The 21923-nt window shown below is 39.2% G+C and overlaps 1 protein-coding gene across 3 annotated transcripts in view; it reads right to left on the bottom strand.

Annotated features, from left to right (window-relative positions):
- MYOM2 (myomesin 2) overlaps positions 1 to 21923 on the bottom strand; it is a 187185-nt gene that overhangs the window by 110749 nt on the left and 54513 nt on the right. For all 3 annotated transcript variants that reach the window (XM_063442912.1, XM_063442911.1, XM_063442913.1), the window contains 6 exons: positions 19189 to 19277; positions 13789 to 13839; positions 12030 to 12194; positions 10458 to 10619; positions 9247 to 9388; positions 7541 to 7740 (listed from right to left, as the gene is read on the bottom strand). In XM_063442912.1, the coding sequence (XP_063298982.1) occupies positions 7541 to 7740; positions 9247 to 9388; positions 10458 to 10619; positions 12030 to 12194; positions 13789 to 13839; positions 19189 to 19277 (809 nt within the window). The remainder of the gene's footprint in view (positions 1 to 7540; positions 7741 to 9246; positions 9389 to 10457; positions 10620 to 12029; positions 12195 to 13788; positions 13840 to 19188; positions 19278 to 21923) is intronic.

Here is a 21923-nt window from a genome sequence, read left to right as displayed (position 1 = left end):
AAGGTACCATTGAATCGTTCGCAGAGCCCGTTCGTCTGGGGGTGGTAAGGGGCACTGATAATAGGCTTAATGACACAGATCCTCCAGAGGTGTTGGGTGAATGCTGCGGTAAACTGGGTACCCTGATCCGAGATAATCTCCCTGGGTAATCCCATCCGGGAGAATATCCGCATGAGGGCATCCGCGACCGTTTCAGCGTGGATGTTGGTCAGAGCCACTGCCTCTGGATACCTGGTGGCATAATCTACTACCGTTAAAATATACCTTTTTCCTGACGGGCTAGCTTTATTGAGGGGGCCTATCAGATCCACCGCTATTCGGCTAAAAGGTTCCTCTATTATGGGTAAGGGGTGAAGTTTAGCCTTCCTGCGATCTCCCCTTTTTCCCACTCTCTGGCAGGTATCGCAAGTCGTGCAATATCTGCGTACTTCCTGGCTAATCCCTGGCCAGAAGAAACTCTGGGTTAGTCTGTACCTGGTGCGACTAACTCCTAGATGTCCGGATAGCGGAATATCATGCGCTATCCGGAGTAATTCAGCCCGGTACCGCTGCGGTACCACTAATTGTCTCCTCGCTATCGGGTCTGACCCCGTAATCTGCTTGCTTGTTTCCCTGTACAAAAGTTGTTTATCCCATATAAATCTCTCTCCCTCCGCCCCGGGGGGACCCGTGACAACCTTGTCCCTATACACCTGAAGCGTGGGGTCTGTTGCAACTTCAGCTACAAATTCATTAGGTGGAGCCCAGGGGACACATTCTAGAGGGGGGGTAGGGTTGCTTACCTGGACCTCCGGCAGTGTGTTGTGGTCCTGGATGCGGGCCTGTTGTCGGGTGACTACAGGGTTGACCTCCCCTGTGGTGGGCGACTGGGGCTCAAAAGCAGAAGTGAGCCTCCCCAGATCGTTCCCCAATAAAACCTCCGCCGGTAAATGCGGCATCAACCCCACCTCCACTTCCCCTGCCCCCGCTCCCCAATGTAAATGTACCCTTGCTGTAGGTAGCCGGTACACTGCTCCCCCAGCTACCCGGACGGCAACAGTTTTGTTCAGTTTTGCCTGATCTGAAATCAGGTGGCTCTGTACCAAAGTGATGGTGGCTCCCGAATCTCGTAACCCCCGGACTGCTGTACCATTCAGATATACGGTCTGTCGATGGTGCCGTAGATTGTCCACATTGGCCTGGACAGGATCTGCCTCGTGCAGTACCTCCCATTGTTCCACAGTGGTAATGGGGACTGCGGAACCATACGGGGTGGCAACTAGGTCCTGGTAGTGGTGGGCTGCGGCCGCCCGGGGTGGAGGTGGGCCTGGACGAATCCAGGTGGAACGGTCCCGCAGCTGTGGGCATTCCCTTTTATAATGTCCCCACTTCTGGCAGTGATGACAGGGGCCAGCGGTGGGTTGTCGGAACCGGGGCTGTGCAGCGGGTGGTGGTGGTGGTGGTAGTGGTCTCGGTGGAGCTGGGGTGTAGGTGGTTCCCCCGAATGTGTTAAAGGTTGCTTTTGGAGCTGCAGGTTTTTGTGGCCTGCGTGCGTCCAGGTAGTCATCTGCTTTTCTAGCAGCCTCGGTGAGGGAAGTAGGGTTTCTGTCCCTTACCCATTCCTGGACCTCACTGGTTACTCCCTCATAGAACTGCTCCATCAGCAACATCTGTATTACATCCTCCATAGAACGTGCCTTGCTAGCTTGCACCCACCCGAGTGCTGCCCTCTGTAATCGGCATGCCCACTCTGCGTGCGAGTCCTTCTCTGCTTTCTTTAAATCCCGGAATCTCCGCCGGTATGCCTCGAGTGTTATAGCATACCTGGCGAGTATAATTTCTTTTACTTTACTGTAATTCCTTATTTCGTCATTAGGTACAGTCCGATATGCCTCTGCTGCCCTCCCGGTTAACCTTCCGGCCAAAATAGGTACCCAGTCCTCTGTGTTAATTTTATGCAGTGCACACAGTCTCTCAAAGTCTTGCAGAAAAGCGTCTATATCTTCCTCTGCCTCCACATATGTTTTAAAAGCCTGGTACGGTATTTTAGGCTTACCTTCCTGTGGCACACTACTTGCAGAGCTTTGTTCTGGAACTGTTGTCGCCTGTGTCCTTAGGATGAATTCTTGTACCTCGGACACTGTCCTGGTAATAATTTCTGCTGGGGGGTTTTCCCCATAAAGGGATAGCCTGAACTGAACCTGCCTCTGGAATTCCGATCCTTGTGGTGTTCCTCCCGGCTCCCTCTGTGCCGGAACTGAATCGCCCTCCATTCTATACTCTGCCATGAGTTCTGTAACAAGTACTGCTTTCTTCTTATTGCTGGCTTGTATACCCCTTGCCTCTAGGAGGTCCTTTAGCGTGGTGCGTTTTAGCGCAGAAAAATCAATCTCCATCTGTACTCCATTTACGCTTGTTCCTCTGTGAGTTTGGATCCCAGCGCTGCCAACCAATGTAGCGGAGAGCCGATCTTTCACAGCTATTCCCCACTAGAGATCCCAGTGAGGCTCAGGAACAAGGTGATGATAAGTCCACAGGCAAGGTTTCTAGCAGGTAGAGTAATACAGCAATATCCCCATCGCAATCCCAATAACTGGACGACACACAGTTTCAGGAGTAGAACTGACAAGCTTTATTCCACAGTTCCTTATAAAGCCCTCTCCCATGCAAGGGAGGAGGTTCTATCACTTAAGACATTATCCAATCTGTGAACAGTAACCTCCCACACATCTCCTCCCCTCCTCTAGCATCATAATCCCCTTATCATGTACATAGTTTTACTCAAGTTTTGGATGTACCCTAAATACTTGGGGTACATCCACAAATCCAATATCTCCAGATAGCCCTAGTCTGGAGGAACAACATATTTTAAAATCAGCCCATTCGGATAAACGGTTCGTGAGATATGGGGTTCCAAAGATTTGACCGACCGCATGGGTAAAGTATCCGAAAACAGTTCCATGCATTTTGGCCCTGCGGTCGGTCACAGAAAAGGGAATGAAACAGACGAATTGCCTGGGTTATAGAGACTAAGGGGAATTCGCATGAATCCCCTAGTTCGTGAGTTTCTTTCTACCGAACGGCGGGTCATTCGGTAGTTTCTATACGAATTTCTGGAAGTATGGAGGTCTCAGCCGCCGCCACGTGTTCGTATCCCGAATGGCGGCCACCCAGAGGACAAAGACCACACTGCACGAATAGGTAATTACCCGTTTGCAACATTGTTGCAAACGGTAATTGAAGGCACACTTTACACAGGGTGGTCTGGTTGTTCGGTAGTTTCATTCCCTTGTTTCATTCGAATGATTCTACCGAACAACCAGAGGAATACAGTACTTTACACACATTCAACTGCCAATATACCCGGATACAATGATTTCTATGCATGTTCACACACATTAAACTAGCAATATGACCAAATACAATTATCCCCATACATGTTGTAGGACAGCCCGGTACCAATCCGCTACAGCGGGTCACTCTGGCATGTGAGACATAAAAAAAGGGCATGAGAGTGTTCCTCCAGGCAGGCTGACCGCCTTTGGATGGGTGATGTAGCTGTTGTTAGGCGGTATTGAGTAGATTAGGGATTTGGGGCCTGGAGCTATTGGAAATGGCATTTAGTCCATCTAGTTGCTTGGCCTCGCCCCTGGTCGTTGTGTAATTTTTTAATCTCAAATAATTAAATATTTACGATCCTGGGAGTTGGTATTCTTGAGCAATCTGTGGAAAAGGTTTTACTCTTCCTGCTATTAAAATTTGCTCTATTTTTAAGATGCCCCTCTGTCTCCACCCCTTCAAATCCATGTCTATGATATATTGTTCCAATGAAAGTAAATAAATGTGTTCAAGAATATAGTTTGATATACCACATTTATTTTTTTATTTTATACAGAATCCTATAGCATAACCCAAAATAGTACTAGAATTTCTGGCCAATATCATCTTATTTGAATTATTTGCTTGCCATAACAGAGAACTCAAATCTTTTAAATGGCAAGATTTGCTCATAATTTTAAGGCATGTTTCTTTTTCTTGTTTACTTGTTTTCTTGTTTGAGTATTATACATATGATAAATCATACTAGCTGAAAAATTATTTTTAATTAATGGAAATGTAACTCCCCCATTTAACATACTTTGAGCTAAAATATTTTGGTTTAACCTTGTTTTTTTCCCTCGCCAGATGAAACTTGTGATACTCTTCTGGATCATACTTAGCCACCAATCTGAAAAACTCAAAGGAATCATCCTAAACATATATTGCCATTTGGGGAGAATATATTAATTAATTATATTAATTCTTCCCATCCAAGATGTTTCTATATTTCTCTAGTTCTCTAACAAATGGTTAGTATGACAAAGAAGTGACAGAAAATTGATTTCTCTAATACTATTTAATACTCTTGATAATTTTATTCCTAAGTAGGGCATAAAGTAGGGCATACCTTTATTCATCCAAGTGAAATTATATTTGGATCTAATATCTTGTTTTAAACTATTATCTGAATTAAGATCCACTATTATTTATTTGTCTATATTAATTTTATAGTTTGCTACTTGTCCATCTCCTTCATAAGATAATCTAATGACCTTTTCAGCTATAAAATTTCAATTAGTAAGTCATCAGCATACATATTAATTTTTGTTCCCCTTCTTTACATCTATAGCCCCTGATATTCTTATTATTTCTTATTTTTTTTGACAAAAGATTCAATGGACATAATATAAAGGAGTGGAGACAGGGGGCATCCCTGCCTAGTACCGTTACTAAGCAAAAACCAATTTGAACATAAATTAAATCCTACTACTCTTGCTGAGGGAGTTGTATATAACGCCATGATGGCCCAATGTATCCTACCTTGTAATGAGTGGCTCATAAATTCCCAGCTGACCCTGTTGAACGCTTTTTCAGCATAAATCGACAGGGTCAGCAAGGGGACTTTTTTGCTAGTCAATAATTTTTAATGTCAATTATTCTCCTTGTATTGTATGAGGAGCTTCTCCCTGGTACGAAACCAATTTGAACTGAATGTATTATTGTATTCAATATATTTTTTAGTCTGTTGGCCAAAATTGCAGAAAATATTTTAGTATCTCCATTAATTAATGAAATTGGCCTATAATGTTCAACCGCTGTTACATTTTTCCCTTGTTTTGGGATTGGAAGTAGGTTAGCTTGAAGCATTTTAGTAAGTCCATTGCAAAACAATGTAATTAAAAGTTCTAGTCAATTGTTCTACTAATTGATCTTTGAAAGTTTTATAAAATAAATCACTAAGACCATCTGGGCCTGGTGTCTTTATTTTTTCTATTTTATTTATCTCATTCTCAATTTCCAGTTTAGATATAGGATGGCTCAATTTGTTTCTTTGGGATTCTGATATTTTATTAAAATAGCTCTTATTAAGCAGCTCTTTATGTTTGATTTATCATTTACCTCTTTTAAATTGTATAAAGAGATGTAGTACTCCCTAAAACACTGTCCTATTATTTTGTGTGTTAATGCTATCACTACTTGAGCGCATGGAAGGGAATATACTCACCCTGTCTGTTGTGGTATCTCTTTATATCTTTATCTCTAATTATCAGGTACAGACTATCATATATAAAGAATAACTCTGTTTTACCCCGTACACAAAATATACATCCAAAATTCCACTACAGGAGATAAAAAGAAACAGAAAAAGACCCCTCTTCGGGGGAATAGATTGCTCTCACCCTCTCCCTCTCCCCAGACATCTCCCCCCTGATCCCCTAATCGATTCCGCCATTCCTCTTCCCCAACCCCCTCCATCTGACCATTAAATTTAAGTGGTATGAAAAGAGTTAGTTTAAACGTAGAATTTGCAGAAGTAATGTCATAAAACTCGTTCAGAACTATTTTAGGACAATTTGGATGGCAGATTTATTTGAACTGCACAAATATATAAATTTTAAATTTAATTTAAAATGGGCACCACTAGGAACCTTTCCAAATGGGCTACAATTTTTGGCTGAAAGTTTAAACCCAAGATTAGGCTACTTAGCTCAGGATTAGTTCAGTACTGACCTGCCACATAACATCAAACCTGTCCCTGAAATAAAGTAATAACTTGACCAATTGTTTGCACAAATAAATCCATAATTATCCCATAAATAAAGAAAGGTAGACAAAAGTAGGATAAAGAGACACATGTGAGGAAGAAGATGGTAAGGAGATGAATATGTAGCAGAGAGAAACATCATGGGAATTTTGGACAATTTAACTTCCCCATTATCCCAAAAAATATATTTGCACAGCAGTATTAGGATACATGTAGGAAATGCTGAAGTCCTTATTATCGATTAATAACTTTGGCCCTCAAGTGTAATAGGCTCCTTCATATGTGTATGAGAATATAGAATATTTGTAGTATGTGCAAATGCAGCCGTATATGTATATGTTCCAAGAGTGTTCCACTTGCAATATTTGTCATTCATGTTCTCCACATATTCCTTACCTCCTATCTATCTCTCTCTCTCCTGTAACTAAATCTTTGATATTGTCAAATCCTATATATCTCCCCCACTTATGCCCCTCTCACCACCTGCTCTTTTTTTGTGCCACTTATGTAACCTTCCTTATTTAAACCCAACTTGTGTCACCTCATAGATTTCTCCCACAGTATTATATGTTTTCCTATGTCTACTACACAATATTTTTTCCAATCTACATCCCAGATTGGAACCACTCCCCATTTATGCATTTCTACTATGTATCCTTCTCTACCCTATCTCTCAGACCACATGTGCCTCTTTCCATTACTTGTGTTATCTTTCTTAATTACTTCACCACATTTGTTTTCCTCCCCATCTGGTTTATTAATCATATATCCCCCCCATATTTATCTTCCTCATATATCTCTTTCCCACTACCACCCCCTTTTTTCTTGCACTTCACCGTTAATCTTTCTCTTGCTCTAGTCGCTTAATATCTGGCATTTTCTAGAACCCCAATTTCTCATCTGAATGCAGTAGATTTGAATGAGGTAGTGACAGAAACAATGGAATTCCAATATGCACAATCTTTCAATTACATTCAGGCCACAGTTGCTGTGTGAGTAGACAGAGGCAGGACTTCACCTAATGCAAATCTTCCACTAACACCACCCTCAAGAGAAAAAAAATATCCAAGTGATTAGGCAGAGGGAAATGTTAAACTTTTTGCTGCAATCTCTTTTTGCAAGCTACAAACAGTATTAGTGAAGAAAAATGTCTACCCCAGGTGCTTCCTTGCAGAGGGTGCTGCGTAATTTCTCTCCGAGCAGCCCTCCCAGTCATCCACCCTCCACTCCCTCTTAGAATGCTTTTACCCTAAACTGTGCAATTAATAATACTCAAATGTGGTTTATTCACTAAAAAGTGATTTGTCACAAAATAAAACCTAAATTTGCAAAACGTATGGTTGGTAAAGCATAATGAGGGCTATTTATAAACAACAATTGAGGAACTACCTTTTTGACATTCTTGCACTACAATAAGCATATGATCATTTGAAATTGATGCCTGTATGTAATATACGCGGAATATAGTGAACTTACTTTGTAAACGAGCCAGGTCAGCAGGATCTAGTGCAGCGACAGCAATAGACTCTCTGGAAGGTCTGCTGACACCAGCTTTATTAACTGCTCTGGTCCGGAAAATGTAAGAACGGCCCTCAAAGAGTCCAGTTACAGGATATTTGCAGATCTTCACTGGAGTATCATTGCACTGAATCCAGTTTTCAGTGCCCACCTCACACCTACAAAAAAAATACTCTTAATTGATGAGTTTGTTATAGTAGTTTGTACTAGTCTTAACAGCAGTATATTTATATTATCAGAAAACGTTATTAGTATTTAGATATTCCAGTAAAAATGAAAATCATTGGGACATTCCTGCTGGTACAATTGCTACCATCCCCTTAAAGGACCACTATAGGCACCCAGACCACTTCAGCTCAATGAAGTGGTCTGGGTGCCAGGTCCAGCTAGGATTAACCCTTTTTCCTGTAAACATAGCAGTTTCAGAGAAACTGCTATGTTTACCTATGGGTTAATCCAGCCTCTAGTGGCTGTCTCATTGACAGCCGCTAGAGGGCTTCCGCGTTTCTCACTGTGATTTTCACAGTGAGAAGACGCCAGCGTCCATAGGAAAGCATTGATAATGCTTTCCTATGGACTGGCTGAATGCACGCGCAGCTCTTGCCGCGCATGCGTATTCAGCCGGTGATGGAAGAAGAGGGAGGAGAGGAGGAGGAGAGCTCCCCGCCCGGCGCTGGAGAAAGAGGTAAGTTTAACCCCTTCCTCCAACTTCAGCCTGGCGGGAGGGGGACCCTGAGGGTGGGGGCACCCTCAGGGCACTATAGTGCCAGGAAAACGAGTATGTTTTCCTGGCACTATAGTGGTCATTTAATTTCAAATGGGACTGATTTAAGATTAGACCTTTGCCCAAGAATTTGACATTTATGATAGATGTTTAATGTTAGGGTCTGTGCCTCACTTAAATCTTATTAAGTATATTTGTAAAAGCAGATAGATTGGGCAACATTAATAATTAAGAGCTCACATCTCTCTAGAATGGCATTTGGGAGGGACTAGAACAAATGTATCCATTCAGTTGTATTATCACCAAACCACAGGACCTTCTTTTAATAGAATTTGAGTTATTTCAGATTATTATTATTATTTTATTATTTATATAGTGCCAGCAAAATTCCATAGCACTGTACAATGGGTGGACTAACAGACACATAATTGTATCCAGACAAATGGACGCACAGGAACAGAGGGGTTGAGGGCCCTGCTCAATGAGCTTACATGCTAGATGGAGTGAGGTATAGTGACACAAAGGGTATAAGTGGGGATAATAAAACAGGTTGCTAGAAAAGTATTCATTGGGAATTTAGAAGGTTATAAAACATTGTTATATCTATTTACACTGTGACTGGATATTTATTGGACGAATATGTTGAAAGCTTTACTGTATAAACCAGAAAAATACTAACACTTTAGAACACAAAAGGAATATGGATAAGACTGCAGGAAACAAACATTGGAGATGACCATTCAATACATCTGAGACAAAGCTTTGTCTCAGATGTATTGAATGGTCATCTCCAATGTTTACCTCAGATCCTGCAGTTTCCTGTTAAACAGATCAAATGGGTGACCATCAAACGTGAAAATAAAAGGCAAACTGCATGCTGGAAATATGAGGTGTACTGCAAATTGTGTAATATCATAAAATGTAAATAATACAAGCTTACTTATCAACAAAGTATCCAATGACAGGGGCTTCACTTGCTGTATTTGGAGGCTTCCATGAAACAATTACATAGTCTTTGTTAGCATCATGGCATTCAATGTCCATTGGTGCACCTGGTGCTCCGGCTACCAAGGCAGCAGCATCTTAAGAGGAGAAGATGAACCGTTGTGATGAAAGCTTTCATCTCATAGATTGTGTTAAATGACTATACTAATTTTTACCATAAGTACAAGAAAATATAAATAACATGATTACAATTACATGTTACTGCAAACATGTGTAAGTATATATATATTGTGCACTTGTAAAAACACACTTTTAGACAGTGGAGAGAGACAAGTAAGTACAGCAAAGTTTTTTACAACTAATTGGTGTTTTGTGTACATAAAATACATTTGTTAAACACATTTTCTTTCATTTTGTGATTATTGTTATATTGCTAATAATTGCATTACTAATACTTGTAATATATGTATAAATTAAGTTCCAAAACATAAGGCATGTTATAAAATATAACAACCAAAAAAAACACTTTCTTTAGACTAAATAAGCTTCCATTGCATTAAGTAGTTTGTTCTCTGTAACTAAATTTATACTATTTATCATGGCCAGTAGCTTGGATCTTATTGAACATGAGGGAACCAACTTTTGAGTCCCTAACCATGGGTTAAGAACCATTAGATAAGAGGAAGTAGTGTATAGTGACACAAAAAAGCACTGTGCAAAGGATAAAGAAAATTAAATATATCTTTCCTACTTAAATGTATTAGAGCGAATTTACGACAACCTATCTTTACCAGCAGCCTTAATTTGCCTATACTATTGTCACTTTACTTTTACAATGTACTTTGTTCCCTGCTACTAAATTTGTCATCTGCTATTTAGAATGAATTTAACAGTGCTCATGGGGAAGCAGCATTAAGAGATTTGTGTTTGGGAAGCCAAACACTGTGTTAAGTACAGGGATTCTGTAGGAACTCTAGATATGCCATTGTCTGCTTTTCAGGAAATTAAATTAGATGTCGTCTACTGTGTGCACACCATAGTCATAACACATGTACTTTCATAAGAAAAATGCAATATCAGGCTAACAGACTAACAGTAATGGATTACAAAATATATAAGAAAAAGAAGCTAATTCATTCTTGTGATTTCTCTATAGTGTATGATAATATAGAAATGCAGGAAATAACTATAGTTTTTGATAAATACCAGCCACAAAGAGAAAGCCGCTGTGTTGATTAACCCCTCCTCTTGTGACAAATCTTACAGTATACAATCCCTCGTCATCCTTATTCAAGTGAGTCAGTGTCAGAGAAGAACGACCCTCTCCAAAATGCAGTTGGTGCCATTTAGTCTCCTTCAGTAGTACATCTGTAATCAAATCCAAATGGAAGCAATTTAAATATGCATGTAACAATTAATACTTTTCTGTAAAATGTATTCTATACACCTTGAATACCTAGTCTACTTGTGACTGAATGGTTCATGTGTATAAAAAAAAAACTTTTTCCTATTATTAGCTGTGCAGGTATCACTTCGTGAAGCCTATCAATTTTTCAACAAGTTTGAGTTGAGACTTGCCCTGTACAATCTGAACCAAAAACCAAAGCAGAATGTTTGGGGCCATATGATTTAATGAATCTACATATCTATTGATTTATATAAGTTTGTAGTCATTTATTTTTAAAGTCAAGTAAAACTTTGATGTCTTTAATGTTAAATTAGGGCACTGATCACAACATAAACTTGTCTCCTGTTGAATTTATATTTTGGCAATTGAGATGTCAAGTAGTTTACACACCTGGGAATATCGCAATTAAGCCACTACCGTGTTTTCCTAGCCCTAGCTTATTTTCGGGGGATGCTATTAATATAAGCCCTCCCTGAAAATAAGCCCTAGTCATTCGCTAATCTTTGTTCAGGGTATTTTCCCTGAACATAGATTTGCGGGATTACATTTGCTAGTAAGCTTATCTATGTTCGGGTAAGTTTCCCCAAACATAGATACGCAAGATTCCCTTCGAAAGTAAACTAATCTATGTTTGGGGAAGTTTCCCTGAACATAGATTTCTGGTATCCTATTAGCGAGTAAGCTGATTTATGTTCAGAAAAGTTTCCCCCGAAACATAGACCTGTTTTTTAGCACATGTTTTTCCCCGGAATAAGACCTCCCCCAAAAATAAGCCCTAGTTCATTTTTCGGGGGAAAAATTTATATAAGACCCAGGGAAAGACGGTACTAATTCACCTACTCAGCTATCTATATGTTTCAACACAATTTGTCTTTGTTTATCAGTCAAGTTGTTTGTTGAATAAAAGTGACACATCTATTTGGGCTTACAAAAAAATCTCCAAGCACTATAACCACTACAACGCTGGTTATGGTGCTTGATGTGTTTCTTTAAACACATATCTTGAAGTTCATATGTTATACGTACTTCACTAATGATCTTAATAATCAGACGAATTAAGTAGAATTTATCAGTAAAGTAATTTTGTAGATGAAAATGTGTTTGTAGATCTATCTATCTATCTATCTATGTCAAAGCTACTATATGGAATTCGCTAATCTTGAAAATAAATAAATAAATAAATAAATAAAGAACATATCCTTAGTCCTGTTTCTTTCTAATTTATAACATGATAATTAAGCTTAGTTCAAAACAGTATAACTTGAAAAGGTTTGTTTAACTCCCATGTCTTGATTTTATTTTAAAAATGTTTGTGCTGTGCATATTTTCAGTGCGTACACAAGATTGGGTTTATAATAAATCGCACTTACCATCTCTATACCATTCTGCTCGAGGGCGTAGTCTGCTGATATCGGGTGTTAAAAGTACTGAACATGCCAATGTGACTGTATCACCTTCAATCCCAAATGTTACTCCAAAAGTATCAAAAAACTTAACATCAATATGGGTGAACTTAATGTCTGATATCAAAGGCACTAAAAATTAATAGAAAACAAGCATATGTCAGAAAACACACCATTATAAATATGTACTGAAATGCATATTCGTCTCTTTGTAAAAATGTTGACTGTCACTACCAGATCCAATGATCTGAATCCACATTTTTCATTTTAAATCTAAAGGTCTTATCAACCTAATTACATTTTCTCCAGCACAACTGAGAATCAAGTTTCCGTCTAGGCAAGATATCAGATGTTTACTTCAATAAAAATGGTATTGTTGAAACATGATAAAATGTGGTATCTGCTAAAAAAAATATATTACTCTCTAGTGTATTCAGAGAAACAATCTAAAAGTTTAATTAAATGATGTTATAAGAGAACATTTCCTGAAATTCTGCACATAGATGAGATACAATGCTTCTGGAGATAGTATACTCTGGAGTTCTCTGGAGGGTGAGATCCCATCGATCTTCAAAAAAATATCCCAACTGACAGGAAACATTTGTTAGATGCAAATGTGTTTAGCAATTGTTTATCATTACCAATTGGTAAGCAGTGCTTACAAATTCAGAGCATGAGAAGTATGTTCATCAAAGTCAAATCAATCTGGTATAACAATAAATCTATTTTTTTTGGATTAAATTTACATGCCATTTCAAATGTGTCCTATCCATCAAAATACATAGAGGATAAATAATGGGAGAATCCATTCATAAAAGCCATTACTGGTGTGAAATTTTTTTCAGTTTTAGTAATATTATTCATGCTTGTACATTACTGTATGAGCCTTGGAGGAAAGCTTTTAAAGAAAAATAGTCTTGCATACATTGGGACAATATGAATAAAGTTCATTTCAGGCTCAAAGTGCTGAATGTGGCATTATCATCACAGAATTCAATGGAATGCACCTTATTACTCCACATTCAGCATTTTTAGAATTCATTACCCCACATTTTCTCCAGAAAATTGATCTTCATACATGTGACTGATGTGCCACAACATGGATACTACCCGCTGTTATGGTTGAATAGGAGGAGGTACTTTAGTGTGTGTCATCATGAGTTCAGGATATATAAGCTAATTTTAAAATGCATGATTTCTACAAATAATTTCAGATATAATTTTAAAAGGTAGGATAAAACGCAGGGAATAGTATTTCAGGGATATCTAGTTTAAAGCCATCTTCATAGTTCTACTTAAAGAGTGTGGAACTCGTGGCATTTTTATAACATGCCAGGTTCCTTACAGATACCCATGAGTAGAGTATTTTATGTATGTACATTTTGCATGCCTACTGTATGTAACAAAAATAACATTTCTGCTTCCATGCAAATATTTGTGACCCTGTTTGAAATGTTCAGCTGAAAGAGTGGAGGAGGCATTATTGCCGTTCCAAAATGGTAGTGGTTATTGCAGCATAGTGCATGAAATATGTAGTAAAAGAACAGATAAATTATAAAAAAATGCCATTCCAGGCTCCTCCTAGTGCCATTCATTTTCCACCATTCACTATAGTGACATTGAGCATAAAAACAGTAAATAGTAAGTATAAATGTTTTACATTCTCAATAAGCTATTCAGCATCACTGACTTTAAAATAATAATAAAAAAAATAATATTAACTCACAATGAAGTGGTATGTCAACTGAGTGTAGTGGGTCTTCATCTCCTCTAAATCCTGTAAAACAATATATAATACAGTTAGCATGTGCAATTTATTTAATATATATATAGCACAAATCCTCTACATACATACCCTCCTACAAAACTTTCAAATCCTACTCCCACCTTCACTTCCTTTCTATCCTTTTGCTCCTAGCAGCTGGTGATGTCTCTCCAAACCCCGGTCCCCTCTCAACAAACTCACCACATACTAACTCAAGGATTAACACTAATCTCATACCCATCGCATGTTCCTCTAAATCCTCTTTCAATACTGCCCTCTGAAACGCACACTCTGTTTGCAATTTAACTAAATCCACTGCTTCTTCATCTCTCGTTCAATAGATTTACTAGCCTTAACAGAAACCTGGCTCTCCCCCTCTGACACTGCCACCCCTGCATCTTTGTCCTTCGGTGGTCTCCAACTTACCCACAACCCAAGAAACTCTGAATGTAAAGGTGGTGGTGTTGGATTTCTCCTCTCCCCTCACTGCTCCTTTAAACCTCTTCCCACCCACCCCTTCCCTCTCTTTCCCGTCATTTGAAATACATTAAATTCACCTTTTTAAACCCTTCTCTGCTAACATTGCTGTTATTTACCGTCCCCCTGGTTCCCCTCTTCTCTTCCTTGACCACTTTCAATTACTTCCTCCCTCGGGCTATCGTAGTGGGCAAATTCTCCCACCCATGTAGCTGGCAATACCCTTGACCTAATCTTCACTTATGCATGTACAGTAGCCAATATCTGCAACACTCCATATCCACTCTCTGATCACCACCTCTTATCATTTGCTCTTGCGTACCCCCTCACCCAACAACCTAGCCTAGCCCCCCTCAACTCAGGAGGGACCTTAATTCTCTTGATCTCCAACAGTTGTCAGCTGACATTGATTCACGACTGCTGTCCATCCCTTCCCTCTCCTGTCCTTCACTGGCCATCTCCACATATAACTCTACTCTTACATCTGCCTTGAACGCTGCAGCGCCACTCCAAACAAGTACCTCAAGGAGGACCCGTCCCCAACCATGGCATACTAAATCAACGCGCTACGTGCAAAGATGCTCCCGTTGTGCTGAACACTCCTGGAGGAAGTCTCGCACCCAATCAGACTTTCTCCATTATAGATTCATATTGTGTTCATACAGTGCAGCCCTTGCCCTTGCCAAACAGTCCTATTTTTCCTCTCTCATTAGTTTGTGTTCCCGCAACCGCAGGCATCTCTTTGACACCTTTAATTCTCTTCTTCGCCCTGCTGTGGCCACCCCCCAAACTAACCTTACTGCTCATAACTTTTCATGTTACTTCACTGACAAGATTGAACAGCTAAGGAAAGAATTCTCCCCTCCTTGCCTTTCTGTTTCTCAACCACACATAGATCATGCCTTTCCTACCCTTCAGCTACTGACCAAGAGGTGGCTGCTCTTCTTTGCTCCTCTCGCCCCACCACTTGCCCACTCGATCCTGTCCCATCTCACCTTATCAGATCTCTCTCCACTTGTCTCGTGCATTCTTCAACACACATCTTTAACTGCTCGCTCTCTTCTGGCATTGTCCCTGCTGACCTTAAACATGCCACAGTAGTACCTATACTAAAAAAACATCCCTTGACCCATCCACCCCCTCTAACTATCGTCCCATATCCCTGCTCCCTTTTTCCTCAAAGCTTCTGGAAAGACTTGTCTTTACCCGTGTGTCTCATTTCCTCAAATCTAACTCTCTGCATGACCCCCTTCAATCTGGCTTCCGACCTCTCCACTCTACAGAGACTGCCCTTATCAAAGTTACTAACGACCTAATCGCAGCTAAATCCAAAGGCCACTACTCCATACTAATTCTTCTTGACCTCTCAGCGGCCTTTGACACCGTTGATCATGCTCTCCTTCTTCAAACTCTTCAATCGGTGGGTCTCTGTGACTCTGTCCTCTCGTGGTTTTCCTCTTATCTCTTCCAACGCTCATTCAGTGTCTCTTTTTCTAATTATACCTCCTCCCCTCGTCCTGTCTCGGTTGGAGTCGCCCAAGGCTCCGTCCTTGGTCTCTTCTATTTTCTCTTTATACTGCCTCTCTTGGCAAACGTATTACCTCTTTTGGATTCCACTACCACCTGTACGCTGATGACACCCAGCTATATCTCTCCTCCCCAGACCTCTCCCCTGCCGTCCTGCAACGTGTCACTGCTTGCCTTTCTTCCATCTCTGACTGGATGTCCTTCTGCTTTCTGAAACTCAATCTCTCAAAAACTGAGCTCCTTGTCTTTCCTCCTCCTAATACTGATCCTCCTCTTTCGCTCTCCCTTCAAGTTTCTGGTACTAACATCAGTCCATCCTTGCAAGCGCGCTGTCTTGGCGTCATACTTGACTCTGGTCTCACCTTTGAGCCTCACATCCAGCATGTTGCCAAATCCTGTAGATTCCATCTTAAAAACATAGCCCGCATCCACCCCTTTCTTGCACCAGATACTACCAAGGAGCTTGTCCATGCTCTAGTAATTTCCCGCATGGATTATTGTAACCCTCTCCTGATTGGTCTTCCCAAAAGCCGTACTGCACCCCTACAGTCCGTAATGAACGCTGCTGCTAGACTGATTTTCCTCTCTAGTCGTTTCTCTCACACCTCACCCCTCTGCCAGTCCTTACATTGGCTTCCTATATGCTATAGGAGTCAATTCAAGGTACTAACTCACACCTATAAAGCACTGAACAACTCTAGCCCCTCTTATATCTCCTCACAGATCCATAGGTATGTCCCTACTCGGTCTCTCCGCTCTGCCCGTGACCACCTCCTGTCCGTTGTCCGCACCCGTACGGCCAACTTGCAGGACTTCTTGCGGGCGGCTCCCTTCCTATGGAATAGCCTGCCTACCGCCATCAGACTCTCCCCTAGTCTTGCATCTTTTAAGAAGTGCCTTAAAACCCATCTCTTTAGGAAAGCTTATGGCCTCCAAGACTAACCCTTACCTCACATACCTGTCTCTTGCCCTCTCCTAAAGGGCAGCCCACCTTATTTGATTGCAAATTCCTGTCCTAATGTGTTTTACACCCCACCTCCTATAGAATGTAAGCTCGATTGAGCAGGGTCCTCTTCAACCTATTGTTCCTGTAAGTTTATTTGTAATTGTCCTATTTATAGTTAAATCCCCTCTCATAATATTGTAAAGCGCTACGGAATCTGTTGGCGCTATATAAATGGCAATAATAATAATAATAATAATAGTATATATATGTATAAGTTGAGTTATAAGTTCCCGTCATAATTTGTGTAGCAATTAAATGTTAGGCTGATTTCTCTCTAAGTCTAACTCACTACTTCTGAAACATGTTTTTTTTTGTGTGTCTGTGGGGGTAGGGTTGTATCAGTGTAAATATATGTAAAATGTAAAATGATAAACAAAACAAAAATAAAAAGGATGGGGTCCATGAAATCCTAAGTTTAACCATAAAAAAAGTTGAGTGGGTCTGACCTTCTTCTGTTTTAACAGCTAACATTAAAAGTTACCATTACCTGATTAAATATTTAAATATGGGGTGGCCCCAGCAAATGTTCCATTATTTTCCTCTATCCCATGTGAGCATACAGATGGAGGATAACACTATGAGAAGGCTATGGGTATCCATGTCACCTAAACCAAAAATAACCCTACTTTGCAAAGGGAAAAATAAACCATAAGCCAAATAAGCCAAAATAGAATAAGACGTGGATAGGATCCACCATTATATCTGAGATAATTAAGTACTCTAAGCAGGGGATGGGGGGTGGGGGTGGAGGATGGATGGAGGATGGGGGATTTAGAAAACATATATTATGGGGTTGCCAAGATTAACAAAGAATGTGTTAATTGGTTTTGTGTATAGATCATGCCCCTGCAGTGTCAATGCTCAAATGCTAAATTCCATTTAGAGGTTAAATCACTGTGTTTAGCTTCCCATATTGTACAGTGTGTTAAATTCAATTTTATTTTTTTTCCTGCTCTGTTAATTGCCTGCTAGGGCCTACATCAGTTCCCATGCATGATTAAAGGGACACTCAGGATCCCTAAAGCACTTCAGTTTACTGAAAAGCTTTATCTGTGAAGAGTGTATACTATTGTTTTCATTTTGCAAAAAGTGCAGATTTTAACAAAGATTGACACTTTTATAAATTAACCTGGTTTACACCCCCCGTGGCTTTCATATAGATAGCAGGTCCTGTTACTTCCTGGTTTGGTTAACTCAGTGGAGCTAAACTTAAAAAGTGAGCAATTGCCTTCAGCATCTGCCTTGCAAAGTATTTTCATTGAGCAGCATTGGGAAGTCTATTATTGGACAGCCATAGAAAGTCTGGGCGGAGTTAGAAGGAAGGATTTGCAAAGACTGCAAACAAGAGAAATGAAAAGTTTGCTGGAGACTATGTGAATCGAAGCCATGGGTGGTGTGCTTTGGCTGCACAAGCAGATTCATTCCTAAACTAAAGGATTTGAACAGTGAGAACTAAAACTGCTTTTGCCCTAAAGTTGTGTTATTGTTTAGAGTTTTACTTTTAGTTTATAGCAATGGTCAGCTATAACAAAAATAGACTTATTATATGAATTATGTTAAGTAAGCATTCGGCAAAATGTACATGCAGCTTTAATCAAGACTTTGACCGGCATGTATAATATCATTTCCCCACCAACTGCACATCAAGTGTGGTTGAGAGAAACTCAATGAAGTGATCTGGGTCTAGTGGTCCTATCATTTTAACCCTGCAACATAAAACACTGCATCTTTTTGGGAAATTGCAATGTTTAGATTACACGGTTAAATTTGCCTTTAGTGACTGTCACCCTGACAGCCACTTGATACGCTTTCTCCTCCAGTCCAAGCAAAACCTGGTCTGGGATTGGATGCTGACATCACTCTAGCTGCAGAGTGCTGGAAAAGAGGTGAGCACAAAAGGGGGTCGACCGGAGGGAACTTATAGTTTCAAAATAATAATTGTTATTTTTGTTATTATTCCATTTAATGCTGTGAAATCACAGATCCTATCCTTATTTGTTCCATGTTTTAGAAGGAGCTATAACCAAAACCAATGACATGTTTAACAATATGCGCATGTAACTCACAGTTTCCACTAAATTTTGAATGTGGTTGCGCAACAATGTACTTACACCTGAAAAACAAACTAGTAATATTATATAAAAGTCAAACTGCAAGGCATGAAATTAAACACAGCAGTGTTTCTTCTAACTTATAAATGTAACTCGCATTGACAGTTACACTTTTGTTTTAATACACAATGGTAAATCAAGTCCATAATATACATATGTATTCTAACATAGACTTATTTTTTTTCTTTAAGTCCTTTACATAATGTTACAAAATATTACTCCACTTCAAGAGAAACTTACTTTTCACAACCACAGCTGCATTGGTAGAGAACTGGCCATGGACATTTGTGGCTACCGCTGTATATGTAGCAGTGTCATTAAAGTTAGCTCTAAAGGAAATAAAAAAAATATACTTATACAATAACCTATACTTACACATACCTTTAGTGTTTACTTTTTAAGTATATTTAAGCATATATTTTTGGCAATCTGCTAGTCTTGTGATCGTTCCCTTCCACTGAAACAAGATTAGTTGGTTAAACTTCAGTTAAAGGGAAACTGTAGTGCCAGGAAAGCAAACTTGTGTTCCTGGAACTATAGCTTCCCCCTCTGTCGAGCTCTTTCCCTCCCTCGCCCCCTCCTCTTCCCCCCCACCCCCATGGTGCAGAAGAAGGGGTTCTGTGACTTACCTGCTTCCAGCTCAGCTCCTCCCAAACTCCTCCCCAGCCCGTGGGAGAGACCTAATACGGAAGTCCCTCTAGCGGCTGTCTGGAAAGCCACTAAAGGAGAAGTAAACCCTAGCAGGTGATTAGTGGAGTTCATAAAATCTGCAATAATTACATGGCCAGGGTTAAGGGTGATGGGAGTTTTCACCCAGACCACTTCAATGAACTAAAGTGTTCTGGGTGATTACAGTGTCCCTTTAATGGTAAAAGGTAAGAGCCCACCTAAACATGCACAGTACGTGCAATCTTTTTATTTTATCTATAATATGATAGCAAAGACAAAACTCATCAACTCATCATGTCTGATGAAGCTCATTTTCATTTAAATAGTTTTGTCATTTAACAAAACTGTTGTTTCTGGGGTACAGAACATCCACAGATAATTCATCATCACCAATTGCACCCTACACCCATCTGGTGCAGGGTGAACTTGCAAGAAGTAATCAGGCAGAAATTGAACACCAAAGTCTGAAACATTAACTAACATTATGAAGAATGCAACCGAACTACCTGACATTGAGAGGCAGTAAATGGAGCTTGTTTAAAATATGTCATCCTCTGTACCTAGTCAAGCAAATCTCCATACGTTAAGCATTCATTGTATGCTGTATCATTAAAATTGGTTTATTAATAAAAATGTTATTGACTCCACAAACCCTACTCTGAATTTTGGCCCACTCTTTATAATTTTTAGATCACCCATGATACTTTTTATATCAGACAAGAATTTTGATTCTACTTTTGCACATTTTTGCAATATGTTTGGTTGTTTGGCATATCAGTTGTATTCTCCTCTATATTCAAAAATATTTAATATTAATTATCTAAACTCTGTTAAACCAGCTTGAGAACTGAGCGGGGACCCACCGAAGGGCAGCCTATTTCAGCTGCTGCCCGTTCTCAGTATTCTCTTGCGACCCATTTTTTTGCTCTGTTAAACTTTTGTGCCTAAAATTTAAAAAAATAATGTTTAAAATATGAATATTATAGTAACAAAAGAATATTTTTTCATAAGTTACTGCTTTACTTTATGATAAGATATAAAAACATACCAATTTTTTTCAATCTCATCTCTATGAAAAATACTATAAGTAAATTGTGCATTTTATAATGGTTATTTTAATCCATATACAGTGCAAAAATGAAATGAATATGAGTGAATAGGATTAATTGATACTTGTAAAGTCTGCTATGGTTCCTATAATTAAATGTGATCTTGTCCTTTTGGCACCTTAAGTATTTTCCATTCCAGTCAAAGAACACTCGGTATGTTCGTACAGACAAATGTCACCAGCAAAAGTTCACTAACATTAAAGTACAGTCAAGATGACAGCCAAGAAATTCCAAGCTGTTTTAAGCGTGTGTGGATCAGATAGCATGCAGCTCAGCAATTTGGTATGAACAGCTGAGAACACTGAAGAAATAAGATGTTACCATTTCAACGGTTTTATGATAATTTTTTTTCTATGTTGCATTTTGAAAAAAAAATACCTTTTTTAATTTTTTTAAGTATAGTGTACAATTATTATTATTATTTTTTTATTATTATTTGAATTAAATGTATCTTTAAATGCAATCATTTCTAACTTTGGGTAGTTTATTAGAGCAATATAGATTTAAGGTTTCAAATAACTGTTTATTGACTACTAGAATATTTCTTAAAATTGTTAGTCTTTCAGGGTTATTCGCTATAGTGAGAATTCAAAGTGAAATCAAAGTGAATTTCAGATTTAAGGGCAATATAGCTGGAAAAATTCTCTAAGTCAGCTATGCTTCCAGTTTGGCTACTTTGGCCTAACACTTTAATCTCACTTTGAATTCTCACTATAGTGAATAACCCTGCTTATTCTGAGTCTCTACAGGAAGTGTTCAAAATGCTTTAACCCCTTAAGGACCAAACTTCTGGAATAAAAGGGAATCATGACATGTCACACATGTCATGTGTCCTTAAGGGGTTAAACTAAATCATACACAGTCATATTAGACAATCTGAAAACCTAATGTGAATGTATCTTTTATGTTTTCAACATGTATTTTTTTAATCCTTGATTTCATTGTTTTCTTAATTCAAAATGTATACAGAACATATACATAAACTTTCTCGTAGAAAAAAATATTAAACAGACTTATATTCTTTGCAAAAAAAAAAAAAAACTTTTTTGCAAACATAAGGTGAATTCAGATGTCTGCTCTCTTTATCTTGCCGTTATGTTTTTCTGATATAAAGGTTACTCCGTGATTTCAGAATGCAGTAATTAATTATCCTAACGAGTAACAGGAATAGTAAACAGCATAACACAGTTGTTTTAC

The sequence above is a fragment of the Pelobates fuscus genome, chromosome 2, assembly GCF_036172605.1.
Source record: "Pelobates fuscus isolate aPelFus1 chromosome 2, aPelFus1.pri, whole genome shotgun sequence".
NCBI lineage: Eukaryota > Metazoa > Chordata > Amphibia > Anura > Pelobatidae > Pelobates > Pelobates fuscus.
The sequence above is the reverse complement of the archived record's forward strand: the minus strand, read 5'-3'. Positions and strand labels throughout refer to the sequence as shown.